Source organism: Cotesia typhae, unplaced genomic scaffold, assembly GCF_013202065.1.
Source record: "Cotesia typhae breed Kobodo isofemale line unplaced genomic scaffold, CoteBio_Ctyphae contig_5, whole genome shotgun sequence".
NCBI lineage: Eukaryota > Metazoa > Arthropoda > Insecta > Hymenoptera > Braconidae > Cotesia > Cotesia typhae.
Window position 1 is genome coordinate 3,408,440 of NW_027423757.1, and position 21,006 is coordinate 3,429,445.

The following is a 21,006-nucleotide window of genomic DNA, read 5'->3' on the forward strand; positions in this document are numbered from 1 at the left end:
TTATCAATCTTATATTATTATTCCTCAAGGAATAACGTGTTGTTTTTTATTCGTCGTCCAGATTGACCAATGAACAGTGGTAAAGTGCACGGTCTATCGCAACGGCGAGACAGCGGCCAGTGACACTCATTCTCGGATTTTATTCACACCAGTTGAGAATCAAGGTAATTCTTATTTTTATGATTTGATTTATATTAATAAATTTATTTTTTTATTTATTCTAATTGACACATTCTTTTATAGGTATGAAAAGTTAAAGAACTAATTAATAAACAAAATGAATGAATGATTTTTTATCACACTGTATTTTTATACGCTGATATTTAAAGAAATAATAAAATTTGAATTGAGAGAAGATATGTCAAATGAATTTAAATCAGATTGTATATATATAATTTATTATATGTACAGCTGTGACTTTCTGTTTTTGAATTTTACCCTTTACACAGTTTATGTGCGAACATGAACACGTTCATGAATCGTGTATAATAAGCGACTTTCGTGTATGTGTGGTACATATTTAATATACACATATACCTATCGAAATGGTATGAGAGATCCTACATCACATCTGATCATTGAGATTGTGGTGCACTCGTACGAATCATCAATCTTTTTATAATCGATTGTCAGGAAATAAAAACCGTGACGTAAGCTATTAAGCTGAAACGGAAATGCTTACAGTCATTGTTCTCCGTTCTTATCCTTATTATATTTTTCTTGTAGATATATCCTATTATATAGCTAAATATTTTCTTCTAACATCAGTAAAATAACGCGGGTAACAATTTTAATGAGTGTCATAAAACAGACATTTATAATTATCCCGTTTAATAAGAACCCGTATAATATCATGGTATCTCAAATTATTTTTTAAATAGCTATATACTTGATATTACAGTCTATCAAACTATTTGAAGTTGATAATATGTTTGATGACAAAAATTTAATGACTGAAGAAAAAATTAAATAATTCAATTTAAAAATTTTTTTCAAATATAATTTTATAGATAATCTTTATAAATAGAACTAGACGAAAATTTATTAAATTTTAAAATTATTAAATCTGTAGATTATAAATTTAAAATGACAAGCACAATAAGTCGATATTCATAGATATGAAACTAAAAGTTAAGTCATTATTATCTAACGCGACGCTTTAATTTTTAAAGTCTTAACTTTTAAGCATTTGCTATCGATCGTTTTTGCTATTTACATATAATATATTGAGCTATTTAAATTAAAGTTTACTTCGTTGGTTATTAAGTTAGATTTCAAGAAAATTAACTTTGACTTATCATTTAAAGAAAAGAAAAAAAAAATCAATTTTATACAAAAAAAAAAATACAATTAGACTTTTAAAGAAAATAAAATATAAAATAGCTTTCTTTGTTGGCTTGAGCTGCCATCTTTCGGGACAATCTCACAAAAGACATTTAGCATTTTTTTTCCCCTGTATATAAGTTGTAATGCCGGAAGAACTCGACAAACTAAACAGCAAGTCTCGCATATAGTTATTTTTAGCTATATAATTACTCATCTTCCTTATCTATTTGTCTTATCTCTCCTTCCGTTTACAATCATACTGGATAAACTTTTCACGCTGGGAATTAACATTTAAAAAACACCCACCCGTCTAATAACATAATTAATAACAAAATGTAAACAATTACTTTAAATATTTTTTATTTAAATTTAGCGCTCCAAGTTTTTATAGTTAAAAATATACAGTATTAAATGTTCAATGTGCAATATTACATAAATCCAAGATGAAAGTATAACAGCAGGCACAGCTTGATTTTTTTTGCCATTTAACTCGTATCCTTCTGTCGTTTTACTGCAATAAACACCACACTCTTCTACATCTCGTTTTATCGATCGTACTTCGCCCTTTTATTTAATAGCTGTAGAAAATAGGTACCTTCTGAAACAAAAATACATTTCTCAATACCAGTCGTATGCTCTAAAGAATAATAAAAACAACAACAACAACAATAAATATAAAATAATAAAAATTTAATTTGACGATTCAATTAAAAGATATTTAATAAATGACTTTACGAGTTATATAAACAAAAAAAAAATACCTATGCTAATTATTAACAAAAAAAAATTAATTGAAGCATAATAAAAAATGAAGTAAATACATGAGTTACGAGACACATATAGAGCATCAACATGACAGTAATGTTATCCAATAATAGCTTCAATAAAAGATTAAATATAACTGGATACATAAAATAGCTGGTGGTACAATTCTGGTTGTTATTATCGATCTCATTGGAGTGTAGCATGCGTTTCATCGTGAATTTCCATTCGTCCACCCTCTCCTGGTAGTGATGCCTTGTCAGGGGATACTCATACCGACGAGATAATGTTGAAGAAGGGAAGAAGGGGGTTAGGGGCTAAAAGAGAAAAGGAGAGCTACACTAACACAGTGTACAGTGTAGAGAAGTATCGAGAAGAGGGTGAACTGAAGTCAATGTAGTGTAGAGAAGGAGAGACGACCTAAGAGATAAAAGCAGAGAGAGAGCAAAAGAGAGACGAGATAAAATGGGGTTGAAAAGGGCTTTCGAGGCGTAACTCTGACTAGACCGCCGGAAGAACCCGGAACCCGGAAGTAAGGGCGATGAGGAAGCGACTCGGGCAAAAAGTACATTTCTCTACTAGTCTAGAGGTATAATATACAGATGTATATAAAAGATACTGAAGATTCCTCGGATCTGAGAGTTGGATCGTGTTTGGGGGAACATTGCTCGTTAAGATCAAGATAAACTAACAAATGCCTTGTTCCTATGATCTATTGCTCCTTTTTCATTTTATTTATTTATTATTTTAACCTCTATTGAGTGTTTTTATTTTATATTTATGATAATGATAATATTGTTAAATTAATTATTTAAAATATAAGAAGAAATGATGTGTATGCATTTTGCATCATGTATCATATAGCTTAATGGATTGATAATAAAATAATTAGCGAGATAAATAACGGTGTTCCATCCGGTACGAATATTAGTTCTCATATTACATACTTGTAGCTATTTTATTTTTTTTTATATTATAGATTTAATACATACGTATAGAGTATATAGTGTGAGAGAGGTTAGCATTGTAAGTACTCGATGACTTAGCAGAGTTTGTTGTATAGCGTAGAGGAGTAGAGGAAAAGAGAGGCGAGAACCGGTCCAGTATCCGGACCGGAAGTGCGGACCTTGGATCTGCGTCACGAATACGTTTCTTTTCTTGTTTCATTTTTTGTATTTTTTATTTAGTTGGTTTTTAAAGGTGGTATAGATGTACATAAAGGCAAAGTGGTATTGAGAGACAAGAACGCCCAGTCGACTCTTGCCCAGTTTCTGGACCCTCTTCTCACCCCTCATTCCTCACCCCTCTTGTATCCTCTTCTCTTTCTCAGTTCTGTGGCATACTCTCTGCTCTCTTCTCATTTCATCTTGGTCTTTCATATCCAAGTTAACTTGAGTTGAGCTTAAGAGCAGATATAAGATGAGAGTAGAGACGAAAACCCGGGCAAAAGGAGAATCTAACATCACATGGATGGATGGCATCCGGCCCCTCGTCGTTTTCTCGGAGAATGCACTTTGAGACGACCAGTCGGTGAATCGTGAAAGCGAGAAAAAAAAGGACAAAATATATTATATATAAGTTATGATAAAAAGAAGGAAAAAAATCATAGAATTATCTTCATTGTATTCATCCGCTTCAAGTTTATTCTTTTGTAGTAAACACATAATATTGCATCGCTGTTGTTATTATTATTATTTTTTATTCATACATACCTTAAAGATTTATTTTTTACATTACATTTCATATATATATATATATATATATATATATATATATATATATATATTTTTTTTTTTTTTTATTTACTATTAACTATTACATTATTTAATTGAAGATCAATTATTTAATTTATAAAATAATGACTATAATTATAACATAAAATGATGAAAAGTAATTATTATATTTTATTATTCTATAGTGATGTAGCCTTCTTGGTATTTAGCTTCCTCATCTCTTGTCCGGTCAGATCTACGTTTAGATTCTATTATTGTACTTCACTTCCGTCTGGCATATTTATACAACCGGTACCAGACGGCTATTTACACCTATATACTATCCTTTCTTAATTCGCTTAAAGTCTTAAAGCCTAGAGAAAATAACCAAAATAGATCAATATTTATCTATTTATACCAAAAATATTTATTTAGATTATCAACAATTATCTCAAAAGTAAAAATCTTTCGTTTAATAATTATTTAAATATTTTTTTTTTTTAAATACTTTAAACACTTAAATTATCTAAGTGTCTAAGATTCATAATATATCTTCTTAAATGGTTTTTGGTAATAGCTTTTTTTATAACCAGATATTTAATATTTTAGTCAAGCTTGGGCGAGAGACCAACGCATCGCCAAGTTCGTTAGACTTGAATCCAGAACATAACAGCTAAGCGTTACACATGTGTCTATGTCTATGGCTATGTCGATGTACATATATAGACATAATAAATATGTATATTACGAGCTATGATTAAAACATCTGGACGATTATGAAAATAATTTCTTCTTAAATAAAAAAAAAAAAAATATAATAATAATAAAAATAGTTATGAATAGTGGCTTTGTTATCTCGATAAGATAAATTCAAAATCTTTTCTCACGCTCAGTCACATTTATACAATAAATTCTTCATTTCTTGTTTTGAAAAAAAAAAAAAAAAAAAATATTTTAAAAATCCTCTCAGCCTTGCCCGATGAAGCTATTGTATGTGTACTCTTATGTCGAACCTCTTTCTAGTAGCAACCACCCACTAGACTCAATGCACAGATGAGCAAGTTTTTGAGATGTCGGTTAGAGCAGGTAGTCAACCCCAGGTAAATGCAGGTAGAGTTCGACTGTTCCTTTTATACATCCTACAAATAGTTGTTGAAATATTCTTCAGACGTATATGTATACGGATACATACATACATAAATACATAACTATAATATATAGACTTTATTTTATTTTCTTTTTAGAGATGATTTTCCTCCCGCGTTTTCTTTTTATTTATGACTTGAGTTTATTTACACATAAGCTAATCTATTAAAACTACTAACAACCACCTGACGATCTTTAACGATCAATAATCATTTATTTGCTCAGATAATTGAACTTTAGAAATATTTATCGTTTATTTAAAAAATTTTTTTTAAATCTTACATTTTTATTTAATTAAATATTAATTAGTTTTTATTGAAAAATTAATTAATAATCAATAATTTACTCAACGATCGATCATAATCATAACAATTTCTAATAACCTTATTAAAGGTGGAAAAAAGTATATAAAAATCTTATTAGAAAGTAAACATTTATTTTAAAATATAATCAATCAATATTTAATTAATAATTTAAATTTCTTCTTTAAATAAGATTATAAATTTTATAAATAATTTTAATCTTTGACTCCATTAGACAAATTGAATTAAATAACATTAATCAATTACAAGTGCTTTGAGTTTTAATGAAAAAAAACAAAAATTGACTTAATCTATTTCTTCATTGCACTCTTGGTGAAATCTTTAATGCGCAAAGAAAGGAAAGAGGAATAAAATTATTAAGGTGAGCCTCCACAACCGTGAAGTCACTTCCCGGAAACTCTAATCCAGTTCGTCATTGGTCCGAAGGAAGCACACTGTCGTAGACAACCACTTGGCTGATGTTTCCGCTTTTTTTAAATTTTGCTTAAGAAGAAATAATAAACGTACAAACTAAAATCCTTTAACATTCGAAAAGCAATAATGATAATTTATAAAAAGTGGATTTTACAATGAAAATTAATTCAATATTAATGAATAGAATAGAATTGGTGTGAAAATGAAATACTTGTCAGTGTTGTCTCAAGTCTCTTGCATACCAGTGATTATCATCATTAACAGGTCTTGCACGTATAGTAATCGGGTGTATTGCGTAAGAATTAACTAAGCGCAAGAGACTCGAGCCGGGTTGGCCACAGTCGAATCGATGAATCGTTATGTAATCCCGTCTTACGAAACAGGAAATTAAAAAAAGAATAAAAAGGAACAAGTTTAACTAAAAAAGTGAGAAACTGGAAATAAGAAAGTCGGAACGATTCCATCATATTACATCACATAGTCTTTTACTAAGTCGTAACTTATTACTCGATATAGCAGAGTATTATATATCTGGATAATAAATCACGTCTTTTAAAATATCAAGCTGATCTTTACTCTCAAAAAAAGCTACATGCATTTAATATCAACAATTGTGTTTTATTATTTGGAAATCTTTTAAATTTCTTCTTCTTTTTCTTCATCCTTAACACTATATATGTTTAGTTATTTTATTAGATTTTATGATTGATGTAAACAGGATAAAGAATCTTTTTAATCTCAAGTTCTTCGGAAGTCCTGACAAAGCTTTTACTCGAATATAGGTTGAGTAGAGCGTGAAGTTAAAGGTGGGGCATAAAAGTGAGATGACACGACAATACACTATTTTATTATGTTTTATGTATATTATATATAAAAAAAAGCCACCGAAAATTCCTTCATCAATTCAGCGGTACTTTACTCGAACAATTTTTTGATAATTTTTTTTTTTTTTTTTAATACTCGTTCATATTTTGAGTTATAAAATTTTTCAATAGAAGTATTTTTTACTTTAATAACTTGTTAAAAAAAATAATTTTTTTTTTTATCAGTTACCAATTTAAAAATAGTGTTTTATAAGGTAAAAAAATGTCAAGTTGTTTAAGCCAATTGGGCTATTATAAATGAAATGAAATAAAAAAAAATAATGTGGATGTCTGGTCAGAAAAAAAAAGTTAAAAATGATTAGACATTTTTTTTTGTATGATGTTCTGAGAATCAGATATCAAGTGTAGGTATTAACGTTCAGTTAGTCAAAGGAAAACGTTAGTGCCGTTAAAGAACACTTGGCTTAGTATAGGGAACATAACGGATCTATCAAGTGAGGAAAAAATGTCGGAATTTGTCGAGATGAGACTAAAGCCATACAAGGAACTTTACGGTTTAGTATATGGATACATACGTATTATATATAGTAAAGGCTCTTCTTCTATTTGGGATCCATGGATAGTAACATAAGGATCTAAGGATACAATAACTGCGTGTGTGTTGTGTTTTTACACGCCGAGGGTGAAATTAAGAAGACTTTTTAACGGAGGGCACAAGAGAGGCTCGAATAGAAGACACAGCAAGACATAGTAAGTTATACCATGCCATACCAAAGCATACCATACGATATTCCATGTAAATTGTTAGAAGGTGGAGCAGCCCGACTTTGAAAGGATAGATGGATGGTCGTATGGTCGGATGGACATGAGATGGGGGAGAAAGGGAGGAGGCATCCTCTTCAAGCTTCAGGCAGGTTTTAAGATCTGGACCGCTTGCTGAAGAGGTCCGTTCCCATGACGAGAAGCTGGTGCTGAGTGACGAGGGTGAACTGGGCTTTTTATCGACTTCCGGTTGATGTTACTCGCTTGCACGTGCACCAACGGCCTCGCTGTTCTCTTTGTGGGGGCCTCAGTGATTCTCAGTCATCCCAACATATTAGACCACGTGTAACAGGTTGCTTACATTATTTTTTTTTTTTTGGAGTTTTTGAGTTTTTACTTCCCTTGATTGTTTTTATTTTTTATCATCGTTAAATATCTACGGACCAGTGATTTGTTAATTTTAAATTAAATGGTTAATAATTTTATTTTTATAAATTTCTTATCAATTAAGTTAACACACTAATTAATTAGTTCAAAATTCTAGGATGTTTTTGTCGATTGTTATCGGTTAATTTATAAAGTCAATGGAACAATGATCTCAAAATATTTTTTAACAAGGTAAATTAAATAGAATAACACTAATGATTCAATACTTTTTTGTAATAACTGTTCGATAATTTTAAAGAGGTTTATTGTTATCGGTTTCAGTTATTTATGAATCATCATAAAAATATTTTGAAATTAAAATAGTTCAATGGAATCATAAAACTGTCTTCCATTTGATTGCTAGAAAAATAACATATTTATAAATTTTATATATATAATATTGGTTTATAAGATTTTTTTTTGTCGATCACAATGATTAAATTTCTCATAGTAATCAAAACATTTTGTTTTCTTATGGATTTACTTATAAAATAGGTTTCTCAAAGAAAAAAATCGTTTTTTTTTTTTTTTACAAGTAAATTTACACTTTTAAGTGGCTTAAAAAATGAAAATTATTTTCAGAAACCTTATTTCTTCGATCATTAAAACCATTTAAACTAAGTTGAAAAAAATTTTTCTCTGAAACTATTTGCCAGATCAATCTGAAATTTTTGGACAATATTCTTAAATATATGTCCATTCAAAACATGCAAAAAAAAATTTGATTATTTCAAGATTACAAGAGAATAAAACCCCTCAAATTAATTAAAAAAAATATACATTTATATATCATATCGTGTTCCACTTAAGTTTAAAAAACAAATAATTTTTTTTTCCATTGAAAATTTACATTATGAATAAAAAAATGCTTTGTACTGATGATTTTATTACAATACTAATACAAATGAACTCTCATTATTAATTTTAAAAATTATCAAGAAAAAACAACACTCGAAAATTTTCGAAAAAATTAGAGGCTGAAGATTTAACATTTTTCGTAGCCTAATATTGAATAAGCTATATAACATCTCTGCATAGCTATCAATAATTTTAAATCCAAAAACGTTGATAAATTTTTGAAAGTAACTACAGTCAATGCGTCGTAAATTATTGTCTAATTAAGATTGTTATAAAAAGCCTCAGGCTGTAAATCATGAGTCCAACAATTAGAAAATAGCTCTGTAGAAAAGATATTAATTTTTCAATGTAATTATATTTCATAAAAAATAAAATAAAAAAAGGTGATTATGTTGATTAATTCGGCGTTGAAAATACAAGTAAGCGTAATTTAAATCACCATGCGTTAATTGGTATACGGTTCTCTGAGTTGTAATTACCATTTTTTCAGTCTATCATATATTTACACCACTATACACACAGTGCGTATAATATTTATTCATATAATAATCATAATAATAATAATGAGTAATCAATAAGAAATTTGTTGGTTTCGTGTAGAATAAAATTTTGATAAAATACAAGTACTAAAGAATAAAACAGATAGAATCAATAAATTTACAAACTTCCGGTTGTTATAACAGTCACGTACGTAAAGTGAATAAAAAAAAAAATAATAATCCAAATATTTGTGTACACATTCAACATTCCTATTCGGGTTAATGTGTAACACGTTTTAAATAATTTTCTTTACATAAAAATATTATTTCGATAACAAAATACAAGTTTGTGTGGGTATATCATCAGACAGTCTACCAAGTTTTACAAAAACACTTGGGGCATGAGATAAGATATCGTTAAATTATAAACTATACCAAGTTTAAACATAATTACAATATTATCTTGCTACGTCCTCGTACTTGAAACATACTTTCAAAAAACAATATTTAATGATTAACAATATGTCTATCTGATACGTAAAATCTAATACCAACACTTTATTATAAAATAACAACAATGATAATAATTTTTCCCGGTAGCGGTTTGAATTGCAGGAATTACTGCTGATTATTTAAAATCGAAGATGTTCTCTGAATAAGACATCCGTAATTTTCCCTATGCGTCATTTTTCGTAGGAAGAAGCTATAATGTTGGTATGTGTGTCTCGCAAATTCTTGGTTCCTTGTGTGCGACCCTGTATCGGTCGGCGACCCCGAACATCATCATACTGGCGCCTCTTGACTTCTATAAGGCTTTTTCTTACAGACTATCAAGTGTAAACTTTCCAAGCAAACGTTTTAAAAAACATTAATTTTTGAGCATTAAAACATCTAAAATTTTCCTGCAAACTTTTATCCACTTACATCTACGCTAGTAATTATTATAATAATGCTTATTATACAATTAACAATTACTGTGTTAAAATTAGCTAGTTATTTAAAGTAAGAGAAAAAAATGAATACAAAAATTAGATAAGATTAAAATGTAAAATAAATAAAAAAAAATAGATAAGTCTAGTTAAAGTCTAATCGTTAGATTGGTGTATTGTTTACGTGATGCATGCATAACTAACAGCCAATGATTATGCTTATCCGTGTAATAATGCGCATGCGTAACTAGCGTAGTTTAACCCGTACGTACATCCATCCATACATACATAAGTAAATACAGTATGGAATTGAAGATGGGTATTAGTATGGGTAATGTAACATAGACTCTTTTGAAAGCTCTCCTCGTGTTGTTATGTGTAGTGTTGTCTCCCCATGCACCGCACGTTGGCTGTGTCAACGATGTGATGTCGCGTACCATCTCGTCCTCGTCATGTCTCATTGCTCATTGCTTATGTTAGTCTACTCCACACGTCGACGATTTTACCCGAGTAGTTATCAGAAGTACCCGAGTAACTGCCCCCATCATATTATATGTATAATTATTATTTTATTTTATCACCATTACGCACCAAGAATTTACGAACAAAACATTTTGGACTTTAGACTCGTTCTTAAGTTAAATCATATTAATTACCCATACACTGTAAAAAAAAACCGGTGTAAGTCCGGTGTTAAATTTAACACCGAAATCGGTGTTATAATAACACCGATGTAACACCGTTAGCGGTGTAAATATTTTTTTCGGTGTTAAAACGGTGTTATAAATTTTCCGGAAGCATAAATTTATTTTAATTAACACAATATTTATAATAGAACCGTACATGTTTAATAATCGGAAATAAATAATACAAAAAATAATAAAAGAGGAAGATATTGATATTTAAAAATTTTTTCACGTAAAAAGAAGATATCCGTTTAATCGATTCAATGTTTAAAATATTTTATTTTCATAAGCAAGCGCCATACACTGTAAAAAAAAACCGGTGTAAATCCATGCGGTGTACGGTGTTAATAATTCCGGTATTAAATTCAACACCGAAATTGGTGTAGCAGTAACACCGTTCGCGGTGTAAATATTTTTTTTTTTGTGTTAAATCGGTGTTATAGATTTTCCGGTGTTGATAATATTTTGACTGACACAATTTTTATAATTAAACTTTTTATGTTTGATAATTAAAAATAAATAATCAAAAAAAGTAAATATTTAACTTAAAAAGTTTGAAATAATAAAATATTGAGTCGATAAAAATTTTTAATTAAAATATATACACTGTAAAAAATTTCGATCTAAAAATGGGTGAAATACTGATGTGAAATTCTCTCGATGTAAATTTTCGATCCGTGTTACTTTAACACCATTATTAAAGGACAATTCTAGAACATCATATGAATAATCGGAAACTTCAAAATAGTGCATTTTAGTAATTATTTCATAACTTTTAAGTATTTTTTTTTTAAGATTTTCGGAATATTTCTAAGATAATTTTAGAATCAATGCAATTTATTTGAAGCAATTTAGTTGAAATTTTGTCGTTAAATCTTACGTGGAACCTTTTTTGAATAATCTTAAGTCATTTTTTTAACTATTTGAGAACAAATTTTGAATATTTTTAAGACATTTTTCGGATATTTTTGAGACAATTGTGGAAAATTTGTTGGAGGATTTTAGAGTGTTTTTACAACAAATTTGAAACATATTATATTTTTAGAACAATTTTACGATCATTTTGAACGTTTCTTAAATGATATTCAAAGAGATAATTTATTTTTGCACACCGATAGAAATTTTAACTTGACTCAAGAGCAAAAATCTTGAACCAAGAACACCAATTGGAAGAAAATGAATTTCTTGAGCCAAGAGGAAATATTCTTGAGTCAAGATAATTTTCTTAATTCATGAGAATCTATCTTGACTCAAGAATTTTTCCTCTTGACACAAGAAATTCATTTTCTTCCAATTGGTGTTCTTAGTTCAAGATTTTTGCTCTTGAGTCGAGTTAAAATTTTTATCAGTACACAGCTGTAGATTTGTCCCGTAATTAATGGATGAAAAATTTTTTGGACAATTTTAGGACGTTTTTGGGACAATTTAAGAATTTACGAATTACCCATTCACGGTGAAATTCAAAGAATTTTCTTTTACAGTCGACGCTCTCTGTATTTGACCACATTCTTCCTCTATATTTGACGATTTTACACAGCTCTTATGGACAAGGACGAGTCAAATACAGAGAATGGTCTTGTACGGGTGAGTTAAATACAGAGAGCGTTGACTGTATAATGATAATATAATGCTATTATGTAAGCTATGGGAGACTATGTGTTACAATATGAGTTTATGTGCAAATGAAATATCAGAAAAAAAAAGCAAAGTTATCAAATTATTAATTTATTACGTTTAAAACATCCATTATATTGTTAGCTTGTTTTATAACATTCATTAAATCGATTTCTGCGTAATTTTATAAATTAAAAATTTTTAAATCAATTTTACTTGTCTCATTTTGATAAATATTGAATAATAATTGTGTTTTATGGATCATGTAATATTCATACTCCGATACGGTGTAAATTTATTCTACTGTTACACCGTTATTACACCGATTTAACACCGCTACACCGGTGTTAATATCCAGGTGTTACATAGCGGTGTTAAAATGAGTCCATTTTAACACCGCTTTTTTTACAGTGTATATGTCGAAAATAAAATACCAATTGCCAAGATACATAATAAAATTCTCATTGACCTCCGCGTAACTTGAATTTATTGATAAGATAAATTTTTCGTCTATTTACCAACAATTAAAACTAAAATTGTTAGTTCAATTATATTATATATGTACACAGAAAAAAAAAATTACTTGTAAAAAAATCAAGTAAATAATTTTGAAGAATTTCATCTTTTTTGGTTTGAGTTAAAAAATTCTTAAACTAAGAAATTTCACTTGGTTTAAGTACATTTCATTTGATTTAAGAATTTTTCGTCTTGGTTCAAGACAGTGAGCTTCTTCAAAATTATTTTTTTGATTCAAAAATTTTACTCTTGATTCAAGTTAATTTTTTTTTCAGTGTATTTTTTTTTTTTTTTTTTTTTTTGTATTTATACTCTATTAGACATTTATTCAATTTAATTTATTACTATGATTTTTATTATAATTATACCAAAAAAAAAATTCAGTTTTATTGTAAAAATCAAAAGGTTATATCACCTGTTTAAATATTATTTTAATCTAACACGATGACGCCACCGTGAGAAGAAATTTTCTCCTTTAACGCGACTAAGTGCGGTGGCTGTTGTGTAGAGCAAAGAGAAAAAGGTGACGAACCCGGAAGGGTGTCGACTGAGTTTGAGCCTACATACTGCATATAATATGTATATGTAAATATGTACATTTATGTATTGAGAAATGAGAAAAATAAAAAATAAAAAAAAATGAGCTGAGTGAATATCGTGGAATTATTGCGATAAGGAATAAAAGATCAATTGACGGCTGGGAATATGAGGAACGGATTACGCAGTTTTATATCCGTATGTTGTGATAAATCGCTTGACTTGAATCTCAAGTTGTCAAAGCGTCAAGGACCTTCCTGGTTTGACTTCGTCTCGTCTACATATTTCTCCCACTATTTGCCAATTCCTCTTTTTATTTATTTCTTCTTTTTTAAATATTTTCAACGTATTTAATATCTTCATACTGTGTAATCCACATGAAATAATTTCCTCTATTATACTGTATTGTATATTATCATAGTACACCTCTACTTGTATTGTACAATTGCTTGCACGTGGCGCCAGCGTTTAAACATTTAATCGCTGGTATGTATTGCTTCACAGTTCTATAATCACAATTTCCTTATTCTACATTTATATTAATAATTAAATAAATTTATAAATCTATTATTAGTCGAAAATAATAATTGAAATAATTTTGAAATGGAATAAGTTTGAATGATTAAATCAGTAAAAAAAGGTTTTAAGAAAATGAGGAAGTGACGATAATAAAAAATAAAATGTAATGATAATTTAAAGAATAATTGTTATTATTATTATTATTTTTCGCGGCGACAATTGCACAAGTGACATTATTAAAGCCATTTAAGCCGTGTAGAGCCCCTTAGGCATAAATGAAGACGACAGAGAGAGGGACGGAATGAGAGAATCATAAAAGAGAAGGAGTAGGAAGAGAAGAAGAGGTCACTACTCTTCCCAGGAGCGTAACTTCTTACGAGATCGTGCACCGTAGCAAACAGACAAGTTAAAAGGCTACAGCAGCTACAGGCCCGTAGTATCGCGGAATCGAGTCAGCGGTTCTCAATTATAAACTTTAAAAGTTTATATTTCTTATTAGCTTCCGGATTGCGCCATTCTTACGCGTTCTCGCGAGAAAGCAAGACCTATAACCGATTGCCGTTGGTTGCCCGATATGCATTATGTAAAGCTATCGCGTTGCTGTATGAATAAACCATGTTACGAACTTCTGACATGAACTGAGTTGAGTTAACAGAATCTAAGGCGCGCCTACCCTATCTTTTTTATCTTTATCTACTCCTATCCGTTTATATTACTTTACTTTTATTATTTTCTGGTAATCTACTTAATATATATTATTCCTCTATTATTTCCAGCCATAATCATCATAATAATTTATATATACGGTTGTAAGATTGCCGGTACAGTGGTGAGAGACGACCTGTACCTGTACCTGTACCAATACCTGTACCTGAACCCGGTATGAGTTTGCCTGACTTTATACATTACATTACATACTTGTTAATACAGCTTAGCTCTGCTGGTCCAGTTAAGAAGTAAGAAGTAACAACACTTAAGCGCTCCTATATGCGATTTACTGTATATTACTGTATGTATGTATAAATCTATATAATACTACATATATATTACTTATATACCAGCACAGCTCGTTCAACCACGAGGTCGCGCTTCAAACGTGGGACCTTTCGCTGTATCGACTTCCGACAAGTCGATTAAGGCGATCCCGTATGTCGACCTCGTATTCCCCTCGATCCTACACACTACATAAGTGCCTCTGTTTCTTTGTATCGCCCGGATTTTTTTTCCTTTTCATTTTAGTTTTTTTCTTTTCTTTTTACACATGGTCATTCTCCGGTTTTAATTATTCATCGACTGGTTTTATATATATTTATTTAAAAAAAAAAAAAAAAAAAAAAATCAAATAGTATGATTTATTTACCAAGTTTAAAATGTAATTTTAGTAATGTCTTTTTAACTTTAAATACTTAATAATTTATAGTAAATATATTTAAAATGCTTATGACAAGATTTAAATTAAATAGCAATATTTAGTTAAAAAAAAAAGTAATGTAATGTAATTTCATGTCGATTTTATAATTATAACAGCTTCTCATAGTTATTACTGTTAAGTCTTGACTGACATAAGCCAGAGTGTTAACATTCTATGTAATGCAATGCAGCAAAAAAAAGTCTGTAAATATACTAAAAAGAAGTGTGCGAGTTTAATTCTGGCACACGAAGAACAGAACCCGCTACACAAGACTCTAGACTTGACTCAACTCAACACCACACAACTATACTAGGAGAATCTGGTCTGTTACTTTTTCTTGCGTAAGAATCCAAGTAGCGATACGAATGCGAGCGAGTGTAAGTTAAGTATAAGTAATGTACAGGGCTCGCGGTAACGTCAAGGTACAGGACAAAGAGAAGGGAAGTGAGTTGAAGAAAGGAAGACTATATATGTATGTTAAAAAGAGACGGAGTAAGATGAAAGGTGAAGCGACGACGGCGACGACGACGATGATAATGATGATGACGACGACGATGTTGATGTGTAGGAGAAAAGAGAAGAAGAGGGCATGAAGAGAAGGCGGACTCCCGGCACGCGAAGGTCGATATGCCGTTGTCTCGCGTTACTCTCTCGCACCAGGAAATTGCCATCTTCCACGTCATGGCCTTCCAATAGCGATACTTTAACGTTGATGTATAGTTACACGTAAATATTCAAGTCATGCGTGTACTACTTAGTTTTCTTAGAGTTAATTTTTAAAAATAATAAGAATAAAATTTTACGCAATTGTTATTAAAGCTTTAATGAGTGAATTGTAATAACAATTTAAGTGGGGTTAATATTGGTCAGTATTGGTACAAAAAAGCCAATTGACGAGATGACTTCATTCGTCATCAGTCTTTTAAAAAATAACAAAGATTAATCTTGTCAGAGTCAAGTTTTAAACTCCGAGGTCGATGTAATTAAAAAAAACCTCTATTATTATTATTTATTTTATTCTTATGTATGTATATATTACTAGAGGCTGCTTTAACAAACGGAAGCACCTTCGACGTCGATGGAAATGCGGTATGTAAATCCGGGACAAGAACGGATACTGGTCTTCCTGCTGCTACCGCCAGTGTAGTAGCAACATTTCTTACAAAACTTATCGTTAAGGCCTTCGCATTCTGCGATACTATGTACAATACTATCACGCGAAATTATTTTTGCCAGGCAATAGGTTTAACTGGAAATTCAATACTACAATCTAATAAATTTTGACAACAAAATTGATATTAAGAATATCAATAAGTTGTGTTGTAAAATAGTTAATACACATAAAAAAAGGTTCACTTGAGCCAAGAAAATATTTTTCTTCCTAATTATTTTCTTGAGCGAAAAAAAATTTTTTTTTTTGACACAATAAATTTCACTTATTCCAACAAAATTAATTCTCTTGCTTTAAGAAATACGTATCTTGATCCAAGAAAATTTATTTAAGTCAAGAAAATCTTCTTGTTTTGAGAAAATTCAACCTCTTGCTCTAAAAAATTTAGTTCTTGATAGAAGTAAATTTTCTTGCCTTGAGAAAATTTTTTCTCTTGCTCCAAAAAATTAAATATCTCGATAGTAAATTTTTTTTATTGACTAACATGTCAAATTGGAAGATCAAATAATATTGAATCATTTTTTTTTCATTCAATATGTAAAATTGCATGCTATAATAGTATAAAATGGATATCAAATATTCAAGAGAAAAAAATTATCTCAAAATGAGAAAAGTATCTAAAGATTTTGATCAAATATAAAAATTTATTATATCAAGTATTTATGATAATTTGAATTAATAAAAAATGACTTCCACCAAGAATAGAATTTCAAGAAAAATTTTTATTTCGGCCAACACAACTTCGATCTTTCTTCAGGCACCCGAAAATTTTCTTGAGCCAAGAATTTTGTTCTCCAATCAAGAAATTTTTCTTTCTGTCTAAGATCCTGATGACTTTTAGTTAAAACTATTAAGTAATGTTGTAATATTGCATTGTAGTCATATTAATGGCATTTATAATAATAATAATAATAATAATAATAATAATAATAATAATAATAATAATAATAATAATAATAATAATAATAATAATAATAATAATAATACTGATGATGATGTTATTGTTGATTGTGTGTTGCAGCCAGGTGATAGTGTGAACGTCGTGTTATGAAACTATTGCCGACGATTCAGTTGCCGCAACTACCGCCGGTCTCAGCCGCTGGCGGCATGACGGGAATGGATTCCCGTCTCCCACCAGGGATATCCTTACCTTTCAGTCCCACGGATTTATTATGGCGATATCCGACCATGAGTTTTCCCTCCCACCCACCTCAAAGTCCTCTACTGGACTTTAAAACTCATTTGCCATCAAGTTTAGGTGAGTAATAAAATTTTAATTAAAATCTATTAATCGATTATAATGATTGATATTGATAAATAATGTTTTGATTATTATTGTATTTACAGCTTCAGACCCAAGAGTGTGGTCGCGAGATGACGTCGCGACATTTTTACGATGGGCAGAACGTGAATTTGACTTGCCGCAGTTTGACATGGACATGTTTCAAATGAATGGAAAAGCCCTGTGTCTGTTAACAAAGTCAGATTTAGGTGAGAGATGTCCAGGTGCTGGAGATGTTCTTCATAATGTTCTCGGGATGCTAGCAAGAGATTTCAATCAATTACAACGATGTCTTCCAAGTAGTCCTGTTACGCCCACGAGACATTCGGCATATCCTTTGAGTCCTCACTCACATCCGCCGACGCCAACGTGGGCAGAAAATCATTATGCTGCAGCCAACCTTGCCTCACTTATGTCTGCCAATTCAGTTACACTCTCACCGGCGCCATCGGTTGATAGTCAAGCGGGATCCCCCGGTCATACTGAGAGTAATCAAATTCAAGTGTATAGAAGTGATTCGGATGAGGATAATCATCAGAGTAGCAGTAGTCCACCAGCAACACCGACCGCTCTCACGGCTCAGAGACTCAGCGAAGTTTGCGTCAAGGACCAACCCAGTCCCACATTGCCACCTCAATTAATGCCACTCACGCCTGGAGGATTTCGACCTGCTTCTACTGCTCGAGAGTTTTTTCCCAGCGACTCGCCTGAACCTAATACGAGTATGTTTATATCTTTTATGGATAAACATTTATTTCTGCTTTATTTCTTCATTAACTTTTTATTTCTACTTACATTTTATTTTTTATTTCTTTATTTATTTTTTTTTTCTTTTTAGATGGTAGACTTCTTTGGGATTTTTTACAACAGCTATTAAACGATCCATCACAGAGATACACCCATTACATTGCGTGGAAAAGTCAAGAAACTGGAGTTTTTAAAATAGTTGATCCGCCAGGTCTTGCACGGCTTTGGGGGATACAAAAAAATCACTTGTCTATGAATTACGACAAAATGAGCAGAGCATTGCGTTATTATTATCGTGTTAATATACTTAGGAAAGTTCAAGGCGAACGTCACTGCTATCAGTAAGTATAAAAAGCTAACGGCTATTAATTTTATTTCTCTGATAACAACGCATGTATATAGTAGATAGCTACGTATATTCATGTAGACACATTAATTTTTTATTTTTTTTTTTTTTAATTAATTTTTATTAATCTTTTTTTTTTTTTTTTTTTTTTATAGATTTCTTCGTAATCCTACGGAATTGAAAAATATTAAAAATATATCATTATTACGACAACAAATGCGAATAAAATCAGAACCGGACGAAGAAAGTCCCACTTCCATAAATGGTATAGAACCGGAAGTAGACATGCCAACTGATCTCTCAATGTCGAGTATGAATCAACCTTCTTGTGAACAGCCTCTTCCTCTCCTTGATCCACCTGCCAAGTATCGCAGTCATGCATACAATCTTGCTAAAACTAATCAAGAACCGGAGGAGAGGAAGTGACGCGAGACTTAACAGGGATACGCTTGATTATGCATTAAACGTCGCTCTATTGCGACTGTATAGTATAAAATATTAAAAGTGAGCTTTTTATTTAGTTTAACTCACTAGTTATGATTCGTCGCTATGCCCAAGTGAATCTAATTATTCAAGACTGATTCATTAAATCCGACAATCGATCATATTTCGTATTCAATGATTACAAACATTGAATGTGTATAGTTAAAATAAAAAAAAACCAAAAACATTAAATAAACTAAACAAATAAACGTCCTCCGATGCCGGTAAAAGAATTATTTTTAAAATTAATTTATTGGCATTTTATATAAAAATTACAATGTTCTCGCGTCAATAAGTCAATAACAAGATTCCACTAATTTATATAATCGATGAACATCACTATTTAAAACGGATGCTGTAGACAAACGGTTAGCGTGGCTGCAATTCTTTCCAATGATCAGGCCCGACACGATTTTCACATAGAACTTTTGACCCAATTTATATTTTAGCGTTATATTTGCAAAATTCGGGACTATCAAGCTCAGTTGTTGATTGTCGTACATTAAATTATAAGGATAAAGTACCTCAAAAATGCACTGTATAGCTACGTTTTGCCATAGTTGCTCTGAACATTAGTGAATAAACTGACAGGTACCTTCACTTTAAATTTAAACGCTCTTACTATTACATTGAATATAATAGTTTTCATTTTTAAAATTAGAAAAAAATTTTATCTTCCAAATTACCATATGAGATTCCAGTTGGGTTATCAGTTATTAGAGTGCAACCGTGATATATTATCACTCTCATTTTATTAAACGTAAAAAAAAAAATTGTCAATTTTTGAAATTTATAAATTAATCGAGGAAAACATTTTCATTTACATTTACATTTGTAAATATATGTATAAATTATTATTATTATTATTACTATTATAGTTATTATTACATATATGATCATATATGTTTATCTCTTATAAGATATACTCATATTTATCTGTTCATACATTGATTGATTATAAATAAATATTAGCATATCAAGCTGTACATGTATAACATGCGGCAATTAATATTCGCGTTTATCTATTCAAATTACATATGATTTGATATTACGTGCAGCAATAAAGAGCCTCATATAGTGGAAAATAAATTAGTACGTTCTTACTAATGTATTTAATTTTTTTTTTTTTTTTTTTTTTTTTTAATTCGAAAAAATTGAACTTTTGTAAATTAATATTTGAGCGTATGTAACTTTTTTTACACTGTATCTTAAATGTAAAAATATGTGGCAATAAGTATTATGAATATAGTAATGATATCCATTGATATTCATATATGATTGTATATGTTCATATATGACCTTATGTGATATCAAATGTGCCAATCGATAGTCTTGGTCAGGTATGATAGTATTTTCCCATATATGATTATATTTGTTTAGATTATATACCCATCCATGTGATGCTATTTATTGTTGTATTTAATATCTTTTAGGTAGATCGGGTCATGTATGATCAGATATTGTCGTTCATTAAGTGTGATTTGTATTAAAGAAAAATACAAACAAATTTATATATATATATATATATATATATATATATATATATATATATATATATATATATATATATATATATATATATATATAAATGTTTGTTCTCGGTTAAATTGAAAGTTTCATAAATTTTTTTACTATTTTTACATTGTCCCGCTCAAAACCCAGTCAAAGTCATCCTTGTTGTTTTCACTCGTGTAAAAACAAAAAAAAGTGATCACTCTAACGTTAAATATATA

General features: G+C 30.0%; 1 protein-coding gene across 1 annotated transcript; it reads left to right on the forward strand.

The window, feature by feature from the left end:
* Positions 1-61: 61 nt before the first annotated feature.
* Aop (ETS variant transcription factor anterior open) lies at positions 62-20,759 on the forward strand. The gene is made up of 5 exons (XM_074248269.1): positions 62-164; positions 17,437-17,673; positions 17,763-18,419; positions 18,536-18,785; positions 18,946-20,759. Exons 2-5 carry the CDS (start codon positions 17,463-17,465, stop codon positions 19,214-19,216), a joined length of 1,389 nt encoding a protein of 462 aa, XP_074104370.1. The 5' UTR covers positions 62-164; positions 17,437-17,462; the 3' UTR covers positions 19,217-20,759.
* The last annotated feature ends 247 nt before the right edge of the window (positions 20,760-21,006 follow it).

Bases quoted from the DNA above. Each gene is read 5' to 3' on its own strand.
- Aop (XM_074248269.1), top strand. From the start codon at position 17,463: ATGAAACTATTGCCGACGATTCAGTTGCCGCAACTACCGCCGGTCTCA. The intron at 17,674-17,762 runs GTGAGTAATAAA...TTGTATTTACAG, and splicing joins TCATTTGCCATCAAGTTTAG to CTTCAGACCCAAGAGTGTGG. The intron at 18,420-18,535 runs GTATGTTTATAT...TTTTCTTTTTAG, and splicing joins CTCGCCTGAACCTAATACGA to ATGGTAGACTTCTTTGGGAT.